General features: G+C 35.5%; 2 protein-coding genes across 2 annotated transcripts in view; one reads left to right on the top strand and one right to left on the bottom strand.

Moving 5' to 3' along the window:
- SBE2.2 (starch branching enzyme 2.2) overlaps positions 1–12,390 on the bottom strand; it is a 38,228-nt gene extending 25,838 nt beyond the window's left edge. Inside the window, exons 1-8 of the mRNA XM_087329020.1 lie at positions 12,104–12,390; positions 10,348–10,446; positions 4,841–5,007; positions 3,692–3,837; positions 2,222–2,320; positions 766–808; positions 619–678; positions 458–538 (exon numbers count right to left, since the gene is read on the bottom strand). Of these exons, the coding sequence (XP_087185146.1) occupies positions 458–538; positions 619–678; positions 766–808; positions 2,222–2,320; positions 3,692–3,837; positions 4,841–5,007; positions 10,348–10,446; positions 12,104–12,230 (822 nt within the window). The 5' untranslated portion in view covers positions 12,231–12,390. The remainder of the gene's footprint in view (positions 1–457; positions 539–618; positions 679–765; positions 809–2,221; positions 2,321–3,691; positions 3,838–4,840; positions 5,008–10,347; positions 10,447–12,103) is intronic.
- Positions 12,391–20,682: 8,292 nt separating this feature from the next.
- LOC147856592 (sugar transport protein MST4-like) lies at positions 20,683–23,048 on the top strand. Its single transcript, XM_087329138.1, has 4 exons — positions 20,683–20,812; positions 21,007–21,326; positions 21,497–22,129; positions 22,542–23,048. The coding sequence occupies exons 1-4, from the start codon at positions 20,683–20,685 to the stop codon at positions 23,046–23,048; spliced, it is 1,590 nt and encodes a 529-aa protein (XP_087185264.1).
- Positions 23,049–23,443: the final 395 nt, after the last annotated feature.

Raw genomic sequence — 23,443 nt, 5'->3', positions numbered from 1 at the left:
GTAACCAATAACACATTACGATCCATGATACCTCCGATCTACCAATAAAAAGGAAGTTTAGGTCTCTTATTGGGTTGCAAAATGAATTTTCCAGAATTGCAACATAACCAATACGGTCCAAGTATTACATGAGTAGCATCTTTGGAATTCTTTTCACAAGTTTAACTGCATTATGGAGATCCACTTACATGTAGCTTTCTAAATATCAGGATAATATCAAACTTCTATCTACACATAGTTTCCCAAATATCACGACAAAGTCTCAATGCTCTCTTGTTCTTTGTTTTTATACTGCCTATGACCATTCAGATTAATCAGAAATACATGCCTTATACAGCCCACAATTTATCCACTCACGAATTTAAAATTGTAACATGTTTTTGCTTATACTTGCTACATTTTATTATCTCCGATGAGATCAAGATTGAGATCTTCATGCCCAAGAATCATGGCATACCTTAACTCTTGACCCATGTGGGATAGCAGGAGATCCATCAACATTGTTCGGCAAAAAAATTTCCCAGACTCCAAACTCATTCTGTAATACAGAAGTTTGACAAAAATTCATTTGGGGATCCATATATATCAGAACTATACAAAAACTGACAGCATGCATACCTTCTTCATAATATCTGCATTGGGATTCCAATTATTGAAGTCTCCAATTAAAGATGCCGCCTACAGCATAAAATGGAGCTGAAGATTGCACAGGAGCAAGTTCGTTTGCACATAAATAAATCTAAGCATCACAATGTATCAATTTACCTTTGCCCCAGGTGCCCACTCTCTGTAAGTTATGCCTTCAGCACTGCAACCACGAAGAAAGGACAAAGTTTGAACTAGAGAATAGTGAAGAAAAAACAGATTACAATGACTATCCAAATTTGTTAAAAATTTAGCTAACCTCACTATGTTTAAAGCCATCAGAAAACCTATGTCATAGAAAATATGAAATTAGGGACATCTTTCTAATCAAAATAGTACATTTGGATATATTCTATAGAATGTCACTTGAGTGAATCTGAACCCTGATCAGATTGTAATTTTACAGATAATTGCTGCAAGTGAATAAACTGCAATCCTTCAGAGAAACGGACCCATCAAGGAAATATGGGCATAGCAGAAAGAAGAAAGAAATATTAACATGTCGTAAGAGGCTTTATTGACCTATGTGACTAGATGACATTACATCTGAAAATGGTCTCATCTTGGTGGACAGCTAACCAATGTAAATATAAGTAAAAGTAGCATTAAATATATATAAGATGCCTTTAGCTTAAGGCAGAATGAAGAAAGAAAGAACGAGTTATTAACATCTTTCAAGAGGCTTATAAGACCAAACAAGTGATTATATCTTAAAATGTTATCTCGTCTTTGAGAAGAACAAACCAAAATATGTAAATGGAACAAAGTAAAAAAAGTAAATAGAAATAGAAATAAGACGAGACTAAACAATCACATCATCTATACACAGAAGATTAGTCAGATAACTGTAATTTTCATCTTCAAAAGATCTCTAGCATAGGTTGAACCAGAATGGAGAGGTCTTTGACAAGAGGAAAGCACCTGCAATGGGAGGAGATAATGGTATTTATCTGTCGATGACACGGATGGTGAGATCATGACTCACAAGGCAGAGAATAAACGGAAAATAAATGATGATGGTTGACCAGTCACATGATGACCTGACAGGCAAAAACACTGACCCTGCATTCAGCAGCTAGGCAATACTCTCTATCTAATAGGTATGCCCTTATAGCTTTTAAAAATCCAGAAAAATCACAATTCAATTGCTCCCATAGCAAAATCCAGAAAAACAGCAAATCCAATGACACTTTAGAGCCCAGTGTATGACTACAGAAATAAGGTCAATCCACATTCATGCAGACAATGATCCTCCACTAGTAAGTTCATCACTTATAAAACTTTAAAATTGGCATGTCTGATCCTGCTGATAGCGCCTACCAAGAATAGCTGTGCTAATGCAAGGTCACATCATGAGCATCTATATGACTGCCCACATAGTATACAGATTGGTCAATCGATATCCCTTCAGTTATTTGTTTTGTTTTTAAATTATTTATTTCATAATCATGAAGCAAAAAACGCCTTTCTTATACAGTAATCAGGAATTATAATACATGCATGCATTTATGACTTTACAGAAAAAGAGTTAAATATATTGCTCATAATAATCATTAACAGAAGCACAGTTGCATACCTCTTGGTGAATCCCATTTTTTCATATCCCCTTGAAAATGCCTCTAGACCTCCTTCATGTTTATCAATAAACTCTCTTTTTCTCTTGTATTGTTCAAATCTGGCAGCAGATCATGTCCCAATCATTCACCAAGAAATGTACGCACTCTTTATTCAAAACTGTTGTAATTCTCATAGAGCAAACCTAATTTTTTCATATTGTAATACACAATGATAACACTTAATAGTTAAAACATAAGCTTCACAATTGTATATCTTATACAGGCTTATATACAACCATCGTAATGGGTAATAATATATACAGATTAAATCTCCTCAGCCTATAATCAATCATAGGTAACTCACACACTTTTACCTCGAAAGAAACCACTTTACATATTAGAAATCACTGGTGGCTCATTTTTACAGGTTTACTTCGAAAGAAACCATTGGGCTTAATATTAGAATTGTTGTTAAGGGCATCCTTCTTAAGATTAATATTTACACACTTATATAGCCCACTATTCCTCCCAACGTTTCATATAGAATAGAATATAAGAGATTTTTACCATCAATGAGGAGGCCAACTTTGACCTGAGGGACCAAATAAAAATATCTTGTATGTGAGTCCTTCCTAGGAAGAGGGTTACATGTAGTAAAAACTCTCTTATGTGAAGATAATGCACACAAATATGTGCTCGCCCTTGAGTATTATACTTATATTATCATGCCCTTCTAGTAAGTAGTCATACTTCTCATGAATTACCTTACATGGTGAGCATGTGAGAAGCAAGTAATATTCATCCTCCATTAGGTTTTCATTCCCTACCTTGCATATCTTCATACTTGGGTGATGATGCCACAATGCTACCTCGACACCACACTTGAGCAAGTGAGTATGAAGAAGTGTTAAGGCTCTCTTAGAGCCAAGGCTCATGGTGTAATAAGATGTGATTGGATACATGGAAATGTACTCAATAAAATCTTATGTAGGCCGCTATTCCTCCACACATTTCATATAGAATAGAATATAATATATTTTCTATTGTCTATGAGGCAATTTCGACCTATGGGACCGAATGAACATGTCACTTTGCATCTAACAAGTCATCATCCTGTCTAACAAGTCATCATACTTTTCACAAATTACCTTATATGTTGAGCATGGGAAAAGTAAGTATTATTCATCCTCCATTAGGTTTTCATTGCCTACCTAGCTTGGGTGATGATGCCACAATGCTACCTCGACACCTACTTGTGTGAGTGAGTTTGAAGAAGTGTTAAGGCTCTCTGAGAGCCGAGGCTCATGGGGGTAGTAAGATGCACTGGATATGTGGAAATGTATAAAACAAATCTTATGTAAACATACACAATTTCATCTTCAACTCTTTTTGCCCAGGAAAAAAATCAAGTATTTTTATTTAACTCTCCTTGGAGAGTAAAATTAATAGCACGAAAACAAATAAAAAATAGCATGCCAGTGCTTCATTACCGATAGTCAAGATGCGCACGATGACCATTCAAATGTGGATCCAGATCGTAGATTCTTTGACCTTCACCAGGTGGTGGAATAACTCGAGGAATGAAATCAACTTGGAAAAGCGAAGAGCTTGCTCTCTCACTTCCATCATTCACAGACTGTAAGAAGACAGATAATCTTCATTTAATCTTATTCATTTCTTCTAAAAATATGTGAAACCACTGGGATTGGTTTGTTGAGGAGAAGTAGAGGAGAAAGAAAGAAAGAAAGATATATTAACGCCTTTTAAGAGGCCAAAATGGCCTATAAGACCAAATAAGAGATTACATCTTAAGTGTTGTCTTGTCTTTGAGAACAAATCAAAATAAAATAAATATTACACAGTAAATATAAAAGTAAATAACATGAAAAGAAAAGAAATGAGGGAATCTGGTTTTTGGCACATGTGAGATCCTCAAGTTAGGTATATTGTAACAAAAAGAAAGAAATATAGAAACATATTCCAGTGTCTGCACACTACCGTCTTTTAAGAGGCCAAAGTGGCTTATAAGACCAAACAAAGGATTCCATATTACCATGTTATCTCGCATTTGAGACCAACCGACCAAAACAAATAAAGTCAGATGAGTAAAACAGCTTGAGGTACCAAATATTGTAACTAGCTAAGCATTACCATACCGTCTTTTAAGAGGCCAAAGTGGCTTATAAGACCAAACAAAGGATTCCATATTACCATGTTATCTCGCATTTGAGACCAACCGACCAAAACAAATAAAGTCAGATGAGTAAAACAGCTTGAGGTACCAAATATTGTAACTAGCTAAGCATTACCAAGTGTTCTTATAGTAATTTGGTTAGGAGTTCTCAAAGTCTAGGCAACAGTTTACAGTGCAATCTCTCGTTCAATCTCATAGCCCAGTTAGACCTCTTAAAAGACGCTAATATATCTTTCTTTCTCCTTTCTGCAGCCATGATAAAGTAGAAAGTAATGTTTTTTTTTGTTGTTAGGATGTACTTAAAAACGCTTTGGGTATTCTTTTTCTTAAAACTTGGGGTTCTAACTATGATAACATCATATAATAGAGGATATTTCATCTTTTTCCCTCCAAAATGGATATCAATGCATGATCGAATTGAAATATGAAATAGAAAGGAATGGACCTGTATCTTTTCAGCAATTTTCTCCGAATCACTAACAAGCTCATCAATAGTTCCGCCACTAATGCTTTCTAATACACCAGGAACAAGAAATCCTTCAGGTGGTTCAGGCACCGTTGCAGTTGATTGTTGGGAGTTGGATGAAGTTGCTTCAACCCGTAACAGTCTCCCTAAAGATAATAATCCCAAAACAGAGCCAGATTATTCGACATGCATTTTCATTAGGAAATCTTCATGTTAAATTCCTTTACTTTGTAGGAGGCAAGATTAAACCTAGAAAGGTAGACAATTCTCCAGACCTAGTTAAAAGACCAACTCGTGCATACATTCATTCACATATAAAATAAAACAATATTTAAATGATGTCATAAAGAGGAACAAAAGCAAGAACCCTTTAAAATAAAGTTAATAAATGCATTATTGATAATGCACCCAACAGTGGAAAAAAGAAAGAAAGATATATTGTCATCTTTTACGAGGCCAAAATAGACTTTATTTATTGATAAAAAGGGTCGGTGCATGGGTTGGGATCTAGATGGCAGTAGCCTACATGTATGACACATTTGCAATGCTTGATCTATAGTAACTCCTTTCAAGTGTCCAAGTCAAGACCCATGTAGCCCTTGATTGGCTTGTAGCATGAGTCATGGAGCTAAAAAACGCCATGATCATTCTCTATTAGTCAATTGTTGTGGCTGTATGCTGTGCTTCAACTTCTCCCTTAATCACTTGAGATCTATCAAGAACAGACCCAAGCACCATTTATCTTCATATTCCATTACATCCCATCGTAGGTCAAAATCTTCCTTAAAAAGGCTGTGGTATCTCCCTCTTATTAGATAAAAAACCAACACAATGGTAAACATAGTGTTCTACAATTCCACCCCTCAATGGCACAATTGGCAAATCCATTCTTCCATAGATAGATTCACATGCAGTTCTATATATTTAAATTTCTAACTAACGTGAGGAGGTCCTGAGCTTCCCTATCACACTACAGAGCGCATGACATAAATGCACATTCCTTCGCTTGATTAAAAGAACTCTCCCATCTTAGATTGGCCCATATTAGAGTTTTTTGAAAGGGAGTTGCAATCCATCTAAACATAGAACATTTATTGCTTAGCTAACAAAATCATTCAGTTCCATATTAGAGATTTGTTAATTGCTTAGCTAACAAAATCATCCAGTGTCATATTAGAGATTTTTCAAAGGAAGTTTAATGCCATCTAGACATAGAGCGTTAGCTCACAAAATCATCCAGTGCCTTATGCAGTTTTACTAACTAAGCTATATTTCTTTGTTAATATATCTTTCTTTCTTTCTTTCTTTCTTTCTTTTTCTAAAATATGACAACAGTTTTATTATTCTTTTCCTTCTTTTTTTAATAGCATTCTTTCTCTTTTCCTTAATTTTCTCTCTTTACATTTTCCTTGAGACTCATTTCTTCATCTTACAACTTTAATTCATCATGTGGAGCTCACCGCCATTCATCAGATGATTGAGAAAGCTGACAATATCATTTTGGCTGAAGTTTCTTGAGCTTCAAAATCATAGGGAATCAACCCTTATATTAGCACACAAGATGCAACATCAATCACACATCATTGGTTTCTTTTCCCAGATCATTTACTTCTTCCATAGGCCTGCACCTCCACTAACAAGTGCTAAGGAGTGACCACTGAGTGAGCTGAGGAATGCCGACAATGAGACAATCAGCGCTTAGAGACAAGGCAGATGAGTCATACCAGCACTAGATCATAGAGATCATTGATCATCATGTTTGATCCGCCTTAGGACACCGAGGTGCAATTAGTGAACTTGGCCATAACCTCACTATATTGCACCAGCAAACATTGAATCCCATGTCCCTTCACCACCACACATCCATTGCATAATATTTATGCAATTAAAATCAACTCAAAAATCATTACCAGTAATACCTCATGCAGTAAGATCATTATCATGGATCTTCACGAAACCTAGAGCTTTTAGTGTTGTTTAAGTATGAATAACTTGAATTCACCCATATTTGTAATCTTGATTTCTTATAGGCCGATTTCGGCCTTATGGTTGGCATTAGTAGGCCATTTTCACCTCTAAAAGACGTTAATATAGCTTCCTTTCCTTCTACTATTCACATGGATGTAACATTTGGTCACATTGGCCATTTGAAAAAGTTAATATAGCTTTTCTTGTCGCCTCTCTCTCCTAAACAAAGGTACCCAAGGTTGGCACTTATGTCATCAAGACAACTGGCTGAAAATGGAGACACTCATTGTTGGTTCGAGTCACATGGCATGAGTATAAATGCACTACCGCCGTTCCAATATAGCTTGGACTGTCCCCACCTAAATATGACCAAAGTGGAAAAGAATAGAGTGATCCGGACTGATATTATTAACTTGGAAAACAAGATAACATGGATCAGCCCCAAAATACCACTTGGTACAAAGATGGCCCACTATAAGACGCACTTCTTACATACATCGGAGGATGGATTCGTCATCAGGCCACCTTATATGGACATACATCTATCTTATGCGCTGCGTAGTGTGATAGGGCAGCTAAGAACTTCATCACATCAGCTACATATTGAGGTAGGCAGATATACACGACTACCTCTAGAAGAGAGAATTTGCCAATTGTGTCATCAAGGAGTGGAATCTGAGGAACACTATGTTTGTCATTGTAGTGTCTTTTATGAAATCAGAGGGAGATACCATTGCCTCTTTAAACAAGGCTTTGGCCCACTATGCAAGGTAATGGAATATGAGGACCAACGATGCCTAGGACTTTTCTTGCTAGAGCTCAAGAGACATCGGGAAAAGTTGTTGAAGAATACAGCCACAAGCTCATCCACAAAGAACAATCACAACTTTCTTTAGCACCATCACTCCTACTAATCCTACAAGTCCATCACGGGATACACAAATGGGCTCCAGACCAGGACATAACAAAGGGGTTACAATTGATCAGGCAATAGCAATTTGCCATGCACATAGGCCACGCCCCGATGGACCACGACCTCAACACCCTTGTCATCGACAAATAAAATCCATTATCTCCCGCCATCGTAGGTGCTTCTCTCTCTTCGGAGACATTTCCATTCTGGATCGACCTATGCTAGAGATCTTTCGAAGACAAAAGCTACAATATACCTAACTTGAGAATCTCACATGTGCCAAAAACCAGATTCCCTCATTTCTTCTCTTTTCATCTTATTTACTTTTATATTTACTGTGTAGTATTTATTTTATTTTGATCTGTTCTCAAAGACAAGACAACACTCAAGATGTAATCTCTTATTTGGTCTTATAGGCCATTTTGGCCTCTTAAAAGACGTTAATATATCTTTCTTTCTTTCTCCCTATCCTCCACCCTGTCCTCCACATTTCTTGGCCATAATATCATCAATTTATTTTTTGAAACTTGGTTAAGAAAATTTGCATTTTATAGTTTGCCATAAAACCTCACTCTATTGTAATTTGGAAATTTGTATACAATACAGACTAGTGTAAATTGAGAATGAAAATACATAAATAATTATTGATGAATTTAAACAATTTAAATGTGAACTTTGTAGTATTTTATATGTAGCGTATATCAATATGAAAATTTAGTCCTATTTTTGGGGCACATCATCGTTTCAAAGGGACATGAAACAGTCCATTTCTTCATTTATTTGCCACTCTTGTTTCTCCTTTTATGAAATGGTGAGCAACTATCGGCCTATTTCATAGAAATTTATATCATTACAAACATAATGTACCTCTAATTCCACAACTTCACGGCACAATTTACAAAAGTATTCTGCCTTAGCTTTGACTGCATCTTTTCTTGTCTAATCTCTAACTGAAGTCAAGAAGTCCTGACTTGCCTTATCATATCACAAAGTATATAGTGTATCCATGCAAGAGGTCCTAGAGGTCCTAATAATGATTAGTAATAGGAAATGGTTTGGTTTGAACCAAACCAAACCACAAAAACCATAGCTTAATGACTTAACAGTTTAAATGGTTTGGTTCAAGTTTTGAAATTTGCAAATGGCTCAGTTTGGGTTTTGTTTATCTTGGGGGTTCAAAGGTTCAGTTTGGTTCGATTAGAGCCTTTATTGGCTTAACAGTTTGCTGTTTAAACAGCTTCAAACCATGGCTTAATTGGCTTAACAGTTTACTGTTAAGGCATTTTTGAGATATATATTAAATATGAATTAACTTCATAAAGTTAAGAGCTATAGTCTATTAACATTAGAAGTTATATAACATCTGAGATCCAATATTTTCTTCTTTGCAGTTTGTAAATAGGAGACTTTTGGTTGGAATACTTTTTCTTAAAGAATTGTGCAAAAGTTAACACAAAATATTGGCCAGACCTCAAAACCAAACCGTGAAACTGCAACTCAATGGCTAAACAGCTTAACGGTTTGTAAATCTCTTGAACCATTTCGTTTGAGCTTCACGTGGTTTCAGTTTAAACGAAATCTGCTTAAACAATTTCATGGTGAAGTTTAAGCTCCAAATTGAAGGGTTTGAGTTTTTGACTCTCAAACCCAACCCAACCCAACCCAAACATTGGTGATTGCTAATGACAATCCCCTTGATGACAACCATAAAATGAGGTTATTATAGTGGTTCAACTTCCTATCACGAGGCGTGTGAGGCTGATCCATATTCTTCCATTACCCAATTTAATAGTATTCACATCAAGCACTATATTCTTTCTAACTTTGGCCATGCCCAAGTGTAGATGATCCAAGCTATATTGAATTGGGTTAGTGCAATTATATTTATCTTGTGTCTTGCATTACAGCATACCAACAATGGTTATCTTCCAATCCTGCAAGTTGTTTTGATGACGACAGTAACAATTTGAGTTCATTTGCTTTGAGAGCTCCCAAATCTATTGGATACAAATCATTTATCTCGATAGTGTCTCATTCACTATTTGGATTGCTCCCATCTCAAAAATGGCATCTTATCATAAAATCATCAGGAGAAGATGCCTCTCCAAATCTCTCAAATTATATGCCCTATGAAGTCTTGTTCCCCAAGTTCCATCCCATAGAGAAGAGCCTACGTTGTTGTGTATGAAACAAGCACAATTTTTTCCATGGTTCTTGAAATTGTATTATGTGCTTATTGTCTTTCAAGGGCACGAAGAGCTATATATCCACAGAACAGTCGAGCACATGCAGCCTCCTGTAGAGTAAATGAGACCTCGTGAATGTTATTCCTAGGTATGTGTAGGATCATGTGTATGCAACCTTTTCGTTTCTCGGTAAGAAATCAGGTTTTGATCTTATTACCATGCTTGAGTTGTGCTAAACACCATCACTGTAGTTTTATGAAGGCTGACTGAAAATTCTTTGTCTGTACAAAATGACTTGAAAGCATCTAGAAGTCTTTGTCGTGTCTCCAGAGAGTTAGAAATGAGGAATGTCATCAGCATATATGAATGAGAGAAGTAACATTATGAATGTGAGTGATTTATAGATAGAAGATAAATACCTTGTTCATTGAAACTAGAAACTCGTTTTTGTCCAGTTACAATAGCTTCAGCTGATGGAGAAAAACAAGCAGCGTGCAAAGAAATAGAGCTTAACTGTGCTGTCCAACAACTCAAAATTGCAAAATTGTTGTTAGATGCACTTTTTAATTAGAGTTTAGGAAATACACAATTATGCATGTCATTGCCTTCAAAAGAAATTAAGCAAGAGATTGTAACTGTCATGAATATTGAAAGACAACTATAAGTTCAATTTTTCTTCTAATTCTCTCGAAGAGTCACAGTGAATATGTTTGTCCTAGAAAACTTGACGTTGAATTTTTAACGTTCTGCTGGTGTTGGTATTCATCTTTTTTCCTAGAAATCAATTTCATAATATATGGGTATAAACTTTCATCATCTCCTGCTTCCATATGGCCACTTTTATCTTTCACTAAGTATTGGATCTTGAATATAACTGTACAGCTTACACTAGTGGGGTTGATGTGCAAGATGGAGGATGTAATTGACATTCTCGTGATAATTGAGTGTACACTTATGTACAATTACCCAATTGTTCATCACATTACCGAACTAATGCAAATTCAGAACCATATCATGTTAATGAGTTTCAAGCAAGCCTTGTCAATGGTCATAGGCTTGCCAAGTTAAAATGCTTCATATGTTAATAAAATAGTGTCAAACATCAGTTTTGATAAGTATTAGTTGCATCATTGACATGATGGCTACATGTTGCAGACTTAAGTAAGACATACTTTCTTGGAAAGTAGGTGAGCTATGCTACTGTGAAGACAAAAAAATAGAATCACAAGGAAATATGCATTTAACTTGCATATTTCAGAAGATGTAGCAGAAAGACTGATTGCAGAGCCTCTAATTTACTTCCACAATCAAGCTAGAAATCAAATCAATGATGAACGCTTAAATGTTTTATTCTCAGAACCAAGCCAGAAATGGGATCCACAAGATAAGATACATTTAACTAACACATTTTAGGAAGACACAGCATAAAGCATAACTGTAGATGTCAAATTTACTCTCCCAATCAAGTCAAAATTTGGAATCAGCCAGAAAATGTGATCAAAATCATACATTGAAGACAAGCAGAAAGACTCTGTGCAGATTCAGGTTTATTCATATAATCACATCAAAAAAGAAGACATATCACAAAGACTAGATGCTGGAAGACCAACTGCAGAAGCCAAAAACGGAATCAACATTGAAAGTTGCATCAAACTTATGCATCAAAAATGGAATCAATAAAAAAGATTGAGTTTAAGCTTACACATTTAAGAAGAAATAGCAGAAAATTTGAAGTGAAGTTACACATCAGAAAAGGAATCAACGAAAAATGGAAATTTACGCTTACAAATCCAGTAGAAAACATAAAAAATAGTAATTATATATGCCAAATTTACTCTCACAAACAATCCAGAAATAGAATCAACTCGAAAATTACACATTGAACTTAAACACTGAATACTGAACCTAGTTTGTATGTATTTATGTATGTTATGAATGGATGAATGTAAACATCAATTAATCGCAGGAGGAATATTTATTCAATTTGTACACAAATTATTCTAACAATAAATCCAAAGTTTATTCAGTCTAGGAATAAATAGAACAAAGGCCTATTAAAACAGTGAAATCTACTATCATGATCGAGAAAAATATATAATAGACAGGAGAACGGCACATGAAACTTACTAGCACATCTTATTTTAGGAATAGACAAGTAATGTGCATAAAACTTACATGTTTCAGCTGGAGATGAATGAAAGAATCTTTCTAGCTTCTTGTTCTTCTGCAATCCATGAGAAGCATGAGGCGATGGAGAGGTGGAAGTGACACAGAAGGATGAAGCAGAGAAGCTCCAAGCCATATCTGCCGATTTAATACGAATAAGAAGCAAGGGATGAAATAGGTAGGAGAGAGGAAAGTGCTAGTTTAGGCTTCAGTAGTTTAGGAGAAAGATGCCATGGCAAGAAGAAGAAGGAAAAGGACTCAAGGAAAACTTCGCGACAGTGAAAGAAGAAGAAGAAGAGACGACATAAACAGGAAGGTTTTTTAGATGAGCAAAAATTGTTATTATTATTATTATTTGTTTGTTTTGTTTTTTAAATACGACTAAATATCTTTTTGGTTCTACTTTAATATATTTGTCACTTTTGTATTTATTTCTTATTTATGTGCGATGGTAAGGCGCTCCCCATGCATCCAATTTATTCAGTCTATCTATTTGCTTTTTGCTTTTCTTTTTAATTTCATTTTTAAAAATATTAGAAGAAATAGTGTTTTTTTTTATTTTTTTAGTTTCTATTTTTTCCAGCTTTTAGGCGATTTTCTCTATATTTATTTATCTCTATTTATTAACCTTCGTGTTTTTTGATATAAATCGTGGAAATATATGTTATATCTAATTTTCGCTGCTCTTTTTTCTATATATCTTTCCTTCGCTTTGCATTTTGCGATTGTCTGACTCTCAATCGATCAAAAGTGCTGGGTTTGTTCAATTCCTTCGTTCTGAGTTTCCCCCATTTCAAGAGATAACATGGTCTATGTTGGCCAACCACGTGTACATATAGCCTTTGGAATCTTACGCACACATTCTATGTAATATTCTACCACCCACTCCCCCCCCCCCTCCGTTTTCTCCGTGACGTGCTGGCCGGATGCCTTCTCCTACAGTAAAAAAGAACCATGCTTGATTGCTAAGTCTTCTCGATGTACCATTCTAGGGTGAGGAAGTTGTCTGCCATTGTCATGTTTGCGTCTCATGTTAAGCCTCGTTTACGTACCATACCATTCACGATATTACTCGCAATGCTTGGTCGAAATCCATAGTGCCATCAAAACAAACGTGGGTGGTAGCTTCGTTTTCTCTCTGTGTACCATGCGAGAAAACCCTTACGGTGTTGTTGGTCACAAAAGAAAACATGGGTAATGACCTGGTCTTCTCAAAGATACCATTCTACATCAAAATATTTGAAGCCAAACACGTCACGTGGATCTTAAAGTCGAGCACAATCAATCTTTTTCTACCTAACTAAATTGTCTTCCACCTTTCATGAAGGTTACCTTAATAGTTTATCCTTCTCCACTACAAAATGTGGATGCGCTAGAGTTTGGTTCAATACTATACATACATATTGAATGTACAATGTGAAAAACATTGGCAACTCAAATACACACATATGTATGTAGATGTGTGTATGCATGTACCTTGACGTGTAAAAAGGAATTGCACATTTTACCACTAGAGATTCATTTACTTTTTGTCTTGATGCAATCAACTTGTGCCTCGAAAAATGCCCTTAGTAAAGACACATACATCAATGTTGTCTTTATTGTTTGTTTAGGTATAAACAATAGAAAGAATGTGTTGAGAATTCCTAGTCAAATTGTGTAATATGTAATGATAGGACAATATATCTCTCTCTACCCATAAAAGTTATGCTAATTTTATCATGTCCTCGTGTATCTACATTAGGAATGTGTACTCCCATCCTCCAGTCCAAATACAAATGTGGATGACCTAGAATGTGACTTTTCTATAGTGAAAGTTCCAATAGTCTAGATTTTAGGTGCATGACTCCATTTGCATCTTTTCAACTTATCCCAAGTTTCTCATACAATGAATTATCGTTATATGAAGTAGAACCATACATGTCTCTTCATAAAAAAAATTGAAGAATGTCCCCTGTCATTGTTATGTGTGACAATGTGGTCAAATCCTTAGATACTAAAGTGCAAGCTCCATAACATCCTAATAGTCCACGAAAAAACTTAGAGAGTTCCTTGTCATTTATCGATATTGTTGCTTCATATGACCCAATAGCATTATACTTGATTTTTCAAATTCAATACCCTTGTTAAATAGAGGCTTAGTTAAACTTCTCTACACTTTTTTTATTTTTTATTTTTTATTTTTTTCCCCTAAAAAGATACGCCTTGGTATTATGAAGTCATAAGAAATACAAAAGTTGTGTTGGATAAACAAATATACCAACTTATTCCCTTGTACTCTCATCATAGCCGATTTGTTGAGCATAGCCAGCAATAAGGGGTGATCAAGCAAACACATATCGAAGATGAAGGTATTCTAGTACTTTTATTGCTTTCTCAAGCATACCACAAGTAACATACATATGATAGATTTTCAATGCTTTGTTATTTTGTTCATTTTGCACACATTCGTCGATCATAATATTCCAAGAAACTCCATCTCGGACTAGAAGCTCTTCAAATACATCTTGCGCTTTAATAATCAAACCACATTTGGCATACATATCCACTAGTGCATTTCCAAGTGCGATATCTTTTAATGGAAAGCACTTAGAAACAATCTTTACATGAATTTTTATGCCCATTTCTACATCTCTTGCTATGCTACCTGCTTTGAAGATGCAAATAAAGTTGATGGTATGAGGAGACATGCCCTCGTTTTGCATCGTTTCGAAGCTTTTAAAGCTTCATAAATTCGGCCTTCTCGTGTATAACCTAAAATTGACACAGTCCACGATATAACATTTCGGGTTGGCAACTTTCCGAGCACTTTTTGTGCTTTTAAAAGAGCAACACATTTAGCATACATGTTGATAAAATAAGTTGCTAGATACAAGCTTTTTTCAAGCAACCCTTTTCTCACAATATATGCATGTATTCAATAACCTTCACAAATATCCTTCCTCTGAGCACAAACTTTGAGAAATGCCACAACATTGACGATACCTTATCAATGGCAGTTTTTTCTGAATTATTGCTTGATAAAACTGACATAGAAACATTATTATTCTAACAACATCTCTAAGAAGTGCTTTACTCGAATGCTAGAAACTAGTAATGTTTTTAGCTAAACTTCAAGCAATTTGTTGTTGTTGTTTTTGGATTTCTGCTTTTCAAAGTCTGACTGATGCCTCTCTTTCATAATCCGTCTTGCAACTCGTGCAACAACAGCAACTTTCCAACGCCATTCCTCATAGTCGATTTGATGTGTATATACCAGAACTACACATATTTGTACACCATATCTCCAAGATTTTTATTGTCTACTCCTCCCAAACTGCAATTGAGCATTCAATGTAACCTATAGACCCAAAATCTGTAACAACAAAATGTCCATAAACAAAGTTAGTAGACATTGTTTCCCAAAATGACGGGAACAGTATACATCCAAATTGTGTGATTTCCATCTTCCCTAAAAATGAGCATAGAGGTCCATATCCTTTTAAAATGCATTTGCTTCCTGGAAATGGCATCACCATTGCCTATGAATTTTGCATACTAACCACGTAATGTATGAACAAGTAACAACCAGAATTTAGCAATTATAACAGAAGCATCTTGAGTGACATTATCAAATATTGATGTGCATCACGCCTTCCAAATTACCCACATCAGAATAGATGAAATTGTCTTCCAGATAATATCATCCCTAAATTGCAAACTATCACTTATAAAAGGTTGAACCATTTGTATATGAGGAGGAACTATGTGAAAGGCTTCCACTATATCCTCCTTTTCATATAACAAGAGTTGTCCCTCTAGAATGCCCCACCTAACCGCACCCCAAGTGACCACAGAATTAGCATGTATCAATATCAACAACCTTAATACTCTCTGCATAATTTTAGGACAAGACCACAATACATGCTTAATTGATTCTATCATACATCCACAACCAAAACCACATGACTTACTATCTAATTGCCGCAACCAAGCCCGAACTGGTAGTGCATAATGGATCAATAACCAACGAAAAAGGACAATCTTCCTGGGAATCTGCATACTCCATAACCACTTCCAATATTTAGATGCATCCATTAAAGAGGCCCCATTCGCCAACCACACTTTCATAGCGGATGGCAGATGAAATTTCCTACATAAGAGCAATTGTTGTCCCAACTTCACAGAATATTGAAAAATTTGAAAAAATTTAGTATGAGACAAAGGATCTATATGTTTCCAAAGATAATTTGATGGATCCCAATGCAAGTCCAACAATGACTTTTAAAAAAAAACCCATAGTTGGCAAAACAACATACTATAAGAAGGAGAAGGATCTAAAATCCATCTTTTACCCGATTTACCAATCACACTCACCGGAGGTTGCAATGTAGTTTGCCAAATTGATGATTCCACATCAGTCTGCCATAATCTTCCTTCCTCAGACACATCAAAATAGTAACAATCTCCTTGAGATGTTGTTCCTTTTACTCCTATAATAACACCAACCAGAGTAAAATATCCAAACCAAACATGGTCAAAAGAAGACGACCAATTAGAGAGAAAATTCCCTAAAGATAATTGAATTTCATCAAACGTAAGTCTAAAACCCCTACACATGGTAGCATCTAACTGTGAATTATTAAGATGAAAAACATAATTTCCCCAAGAGGCTACCGTGGCAGCTATACCATTATCCAACGTAGCCCACTGTAATCGCAATCTACTACCAAGCAATACACCCCTTTCATCAGAAAAAATAAAATTCCAAATCAAAGGTTGCCACAACAGTTCTTCATTCGAAGAGGGGCATCTAGGAATAAAAAAAAACTTAATAGCAACCCATGCTTTACAAATGCCAACCATAAACCATCTATCAGTCTCGTCTTAAAATTTGACAAGAATGCCCAAAACCCCCCGTAAACGGTTTAATATCAAGCAATCAGTTTAAAAGCAACTCTGACCATATACCTTGAGCAAGCAACATAGCCCTAATAACAAATTTTGCCAAAAGAGCCTTACATTGGTTGTCTGGGGTTACCAACCCTAAACCACCATCAGAAAATTGCATCATAAGTGTCGACCAAGCTACATTCGCACGAGCATCATTATTACTTCGTCCTATCCAAATAAAGTTTCGAACCATTCGTTGAATATGTAACAAACATGTAGATGCAATATACCACATTGATGAAAGGAGAACCTGATTAGCTATCATTACTCTGACTGCTAAAGACAACTCTATGGTGTCCCAAATCAACAATTTTTTCCTAAGTGATAACATTAGAGGAGCTAACAATTGCTCCTTATGCATATTTATGCCAACTTGACATCCTAAGTAACAAACTAAAACTCCTTCTTGAATCCAATGAAAAAACTTAGATGGTCTCCATGATGGCAATGGTCGCATAGAAACCCAAAAACCCACTAATTTACACCAATTAACTTTTGCACTAGAGGCAACACAAAATGTTTCCAATGCAGCTTGTGCTTTATACAAATTACCTTCTTCAACGCGCATGTATAATGTTGTATCATCTGCAAACTCCACATCTAAAATCATCTTGTTAGAGATCGGTGCGACCAGCCCTTGGATCCCAGCACCTGCTGAATTTAAAAATGCTGAAAATACCTCCGTAACAATAAGAAATAAGAAAGGGGCTAACGGACACCCTTGGCGAACAGATTGTGACATTTGAAACCTTTGTCCTCTACCTCCTACTACTAAGATAGAACTATAAGCTAATCTATACAAAGCTGACACTGCAATAATCCAAGCTTCTGGAAACCCTAATCTTCTCATCACCTCTTCTAAAAAGTCCCAATTCACTCTATCATAGGCCTTTTCAAAATCTAACAATAAAATTACTAAGTCCTCTCTCTTTGCCATAGCTGAGGTGGACAACTCCCAAAACAAAAAAATATTATCAAATATACTCCTATATTGCATAAAACCTGTCTGAGAAGTATGAATAATATCATGCAATAAAGGTTGCAAACGCAATGCCAATACCTTAGCATAAATTTTGTAAACTGTATTGAGTAATGTGATTGTCCACCATGCCCTAATGTCCTCTAAGGCTCCATCCCCTTTAGAGATAAGACAAATCAACCAATTGTTTAGGAGGTTTTGACAAATCTCTACACTTTTTTAGAGCAATGCCAATTGTTTAGGAGGTTTTGACATTACTCTAAAAGTTGTGAAATCACACTACAAAAACTTGAATGAATTAACTTTCATGTCATGTCCATGGATAGCAAGAAAGAGGGTTTTTAGTATATGTATCAACTTTCATTTCATACACATGGATCGCGATGAGAGGATGTTTAATCATGCATGGTTTGTACAAACTTGGTTATTTTCTTACTCGACCTAATTATCATAACTATATTCTACTTGTGTTTATGCATAATGATACCACGTTGTGCTCGTGTGCAGTGTAGTAAGCGAGGTAATTACACCAATCCCTACTTTAATAATAGAGAAGAAAAGGGAGGATATCACATTTACTCGTGTTGATTAACAAGTTCCACATAAATTGAAGCAAATATAGCTACTCTTGGGAATATGTAAGCAATAAACTTGTTAGTTAGGAATGATTAATGAAAGCAATGTGATGGAGGTGGGAGAGATGTCCTAGAGCTTTTCCCCTCTCCATATCAAACAAACTATTGTCAGTAAATTACCATATTTGAAGTGAGAGTTTAATGTCCTTTATCGTTGACACATTATACGATCCTCACTTGTCATTGTCATCCACACTTTAGTTCTTGTATAATAGACATCAAGGCATATGTTGCACATATCGTTCATCCAAAATACAATGTGTTTCAAAATATTCATCTCATGAGTTCCAATTAATTCCCCATTATCTACAAACACACACTTTTATGTGCCAAATGACAACATTGGATGAAAATGAGACACATTAATCATTGTTAGCACATTCTCTAATTGACTTTCACACACGTTTAATGTTTAATGGATGGAATACATTTGCATATCTTTTTCCATGGCCTTGAAAATTGGTTGACCAATATCCAATACATTAGCTCGACTACAAGCATGCCGGATAATAACAAAGGTAATTTAATCTACCTTTTATATTTCTCTTGGCATTCCAACACATATACAAATGGTATTTTTAGTTTTGACAATATGAGTATAAATTGGCATTGGCGAATTATAGGTACTCATAGTGACACATCAAATAATAAGCACTTTAAATCCTCTTGTTGATATGGGAAGTGAATTACATTTCACATGCATATCGAAGACCCTACAATGTCAAGGAGATCATTTTTAAGACAACATTAACAATGTCCCATATAAGCTCATACCAAGTATTTTGAATAAATCACAAAGGTAGATATACATACAAGTTGTACGGAGTCAATTTTCTAGAAACTTTGGGTGTAGTATAGTGTGTACCCATCAAGTTACCAAGGCGGTTATCCCATATATATAGCTTGATTCGTGATGTGGTGTATAATAAGTTCCCATCGAGTTACTAGGGTGTTTTGCCCAAGCTTATATATAGCTTGAATTGTGATGTGGTGTCCCAAACGAATGCAACCTTAGAATATCATATGGATCAATAATGACAAGGCCGGGGCTTTTCATCATCATAATGTTTGTAACATTCTCAAGCTTGTGTATATATAGGGAGAATCTTTCCCAATACTAAGGATTTTGGATGAATTGCATGAAATGGGAATGAACTGAATTGCATGCAAAGGTTATATATTAATTAAAAGCTTTTATTACGTGATAAATGTGTTGGGTGTTAATCCATGCAAAAATAGAACCTTATCTTTAGTTGCATTGCTTTGCATTATTTGACCCACATTAACAACTTCTAATGTGTCTGTCCATCTCGTAGTCCCTCACATAATATAAATACAATATTTGCATTAAAATATTATGCCATCGAGAGGGATGTTCATGTCGTCTAAATATATATATGAAATGTCTTCATCTAATATGAACTATTAACTCTCTCTCGTTCTCATTGAAACCTTTTGAAAGAGCAAGGGTGATTTTCCATTAAACGAGGAGATAATCGAATCGACAAGGTAAGCCTAATCTATATATTAGCTTAATCTCTCTCTCTCTCAAGATGAACCTCGTTGAAGTTCTGATACATCGCATACATAACTCTTAATTATACTTACATCTCGATATAGATATGTATCGTGACCATTAGTATTGCCTTATCATGCACTAACTATCTCAATTTCATGCGCCAAGCTTGGCAGACGACATTAGTTAGTGGCAAATTTCATATCCGTGCATTTTTCGATGGCATGATATAAGGCTTTGCAATGTTAAGTGAAACTTTGATTACAACCCCGTTAAAACTAACATTTGAGTGCATTATTTGAATCATCAATTGAATACGGTAAAAAACGATCATTTGAATGCATTTTCTGATTCACCCATAGAATATGGTAAAATTCATCCATGTGAAATTATCAGTCTACTTTGCTCAAATACGTCTGCATGATTAAGTTATGAACCTATGAGCCGAAAATTGAGTGTTTTTTTATCATTAAATAAATTTTCTCACAGTGATTCTTGGGCGCAAGGTGTCTAGGTATAATTCATAATGGTGGAACAAAGCAATACAGGTGCAACAACTAAAGGGGAGAGCGGGGGTGTCACACCTTATGTTATCTTATCGGGTCTCACAGCTGCATCTAGTGGCCTTGTTTTTGGTTATAATATTGGCATTTCAGGTATACGTTGTGGGCTTGTTATTGCGTATGCGTGCATGGATGGATCCAAAAGGAAATACAATTGAAATATTGGCTAAATATTCAAAAAACATGCTAATTACATTGGGTGAATTTGATCATTTCTTTACAAAAATTAATACGCCAATAATTGTTGATCTAATTTGGCTGCAATGGTTATGATGTTCTCTTCCTAGGTGGCGTAACTTCCATGAATAACTTCTTAGAACACTTCTTTCCAAGTGTCATCGAGAGAAGTAAAGTAGTGGAAGAAAGCAACTATTGTAAGTTTAACGACCAAGGATTACAAGCGTTTACATCGTGTTTGTACTTGGCTGGGTTGGTATCCACATTTGGTGCTTCATACGTGACAAGTCATTATGGTCGTCGAATAACAATGATAATCGCCGGAATCATTTCCCTTGGAGGTGTCGCTCTTACATCTGGTGCCCAAGACTTTGCCATGCTTATCATTGGTAGAATATTGCTTGGATTTGGAGCTGGTTTTGCCAATCAAGTGAGGTTTTGATACAATTTATCCCACTCTTTCTAGAGTGATATGGTCATGCTTGCATGTTTTGGTCTTTAATTGTTTGAGTGAATATTATCATCTCATTATATATTCTTCACATCTTCATTGTTTGATATTTTGAAAGGTATTTTTTAACTCTATATATTATATTGTAGGCGGCACCAATATATTTATCTGAGATAGCACCAACCAACATGAGAGGAGTATTAAATTCAATGTTTCAATTGAACATCACAATCGGGATATTTTGTGCAAATATAGTTAATTTTGTTGTGGGGTATTTAGAGGGAAGCTTATCTTGGCGAATTGCACTCTTGGGTGCCGGAATTCCGGCATTGATGCTAATGTTAGGTGGACTCCTACTAGTGGAGTCACCAATAAGCATGATAGAGAGAGGGAAGCATGTCGAGGGACGCGCAATTTTGGAAAAGGTTAGAGGTACCAGCAATGTTGACCTTGAGTTTGAAGAGATGGTAAGAGCTTGTGAGATTGCCAAATCACGAGAGCATAACCCCTTTAGGAGCGTATTTAAGCCTAAAAATAGGCCACAATTGATTATTTCTAGTCTCTTTGCCATATTTCAACAAATGACGGGTATCAACGCAATTATGTTCTATGCTCCTGTTCTCTTTGACACTGTGGGTTTCAAGAGCAATGCTAGCCTCTATTCCGCAGCTATAATTGGAGGAGTTAATGTCATTTCGACTATTGCTTCTATGTTCGTAGTCGAAAGAATGGGTCGCAAAGTTTTGCTACTTGAAGGTGGATTGCAAATGATCATATCCCAGGTGACCTTTCGAAGACTTGTTTGTAGATTATATAAAGCAAATTTCTTGTAAATATATTATTATTTCAACATCATATTTTTGCAAATATAATTTGTTCTTAATTTATAAAAACATGCGTTGACGACGGATGTGTAAATATTAACAAACTGGAAATTGAATTTAATGTACATTCAAAATGTGTTTTCATCATGCACACTCATTGTTTTAAATAAACTTTGCCATTGTGTGTGTCATAAAGAAACTCATTATATAACAACCTACATTTTAATATACATTTAAACAATATTTTAATCATGTATGTTGTTTGTTTTTAATAAGCTAACCATTGTTGATTTTGTATATTAATTGGAGGTTCCCATTGTGATTTTAATGATTCTTTAAATAACGTCACAAATTCTTTCTTTGTTAATAGATTGTGATCGGGTCTATTCTAGCAGCGACACTAAAAGATGTTAGTGTCTCAAGTGGCAATGTTCCTATTCCACATTCCTCTGCAATTGTAGTTGTACTCTTAACATGCACCTTTGTTGCTGGTTTTGGATGGTCATGGGGACCACTGACATGGCTTATTTGTAGTGAGATATATCCATTGGATATTCGATCGACAGGGCAAAGCATTGTTGTGTTTGCGAACTTGGTGGCAACATTTATTATAGCCCAAGCTTTTTTGTCAATGTTATGTGCCATGAAATATGGTATTTTCTTCTTCTTTGGAGGTTGGCTTGTTCTTATGACTACCTTTGTGGCTCTCTTCATGCCAGAGACCAAGGGCATTCCCCTAGAGTTAATTGAATTACTATGGAGAAAGCATTGGTTTTGGAAGAAATTGGTACCAAGAATAGAGTTGCCTGTTTCAACCAACATGCAGAGCATTCCAAAGATGAAAGATTTTGATGGCATAGAAGATGCAACTGAATGATAGAACAAATACTACTCAAAAGTAATTAGATCCAGAAATTTTATTAGAGACATTTTGGCTCTCACTAATGGCAATAATTGTTTCATGATTACAATATGTTGGATCCACACTATTTTTTTGACATTTTGGTTCTCATTTCATGTGAACCATCGATGGTCATGAAAAAGTTTGGTTCTCATTTAGGGTAATCCAAGATGATTATCAAACATGATGGTTCTCCTTATCTTCAAGGATGTAGTATCGTATTACTAGCTACAATATTTTAATGATTCTCATGTGAGTTGCATAATATGACTTGGAATTATATATTATCTCACATTTCAATATAAAGAAAATCGTAATACAATTTTCTATCAAACCAAATGTGGTAGTAGGTCCAATGTAGCATTTACAAT

Source organism: Azolla caroliniana, unplaced genomic scaffold, assembly GCF_043228905.1.
Source record: "Azolla caroliniana isolate FFs.n. ecotype wild unplaced genomic scaffold, voAzoCaro1.0.p SCAF_13, whole genome shotgun sequence".
NCBI classification, from domain to species: domain Eukaryota; kingdom Viridiplantae; phylum Streptophyta; class Polypodiopsida; order Salviniales; family Salviniaceae; genus Azolla; species Azolla caroliniana.
This window is presented reverse-complemented; position numbering and strand designations above follow the sequence as displayed.

Coding starts and splice junctions, on each gene's coding strand:
- LOC147856592 (XM_087329138.1), top strand. CDS start 20,683: ATGGTGGAACAAAGCAATACAGGTGCAACAACTAAAGGGGAGAGCGGG. Junction 20,813..21,006: donor TTATAATATTGGCATTTCAG/GTATACGTTGTG, acceptor TTCTCTTCCTAG/GTGGCGTAACTTCCATGAAT. Junction 22,130..22,541: donor TGCAAATGATCATATCCCAG/GTGACCTTTCGA, acceptor CTTTGTTAATAG/ATTGTGATCGGGTCTATTCT.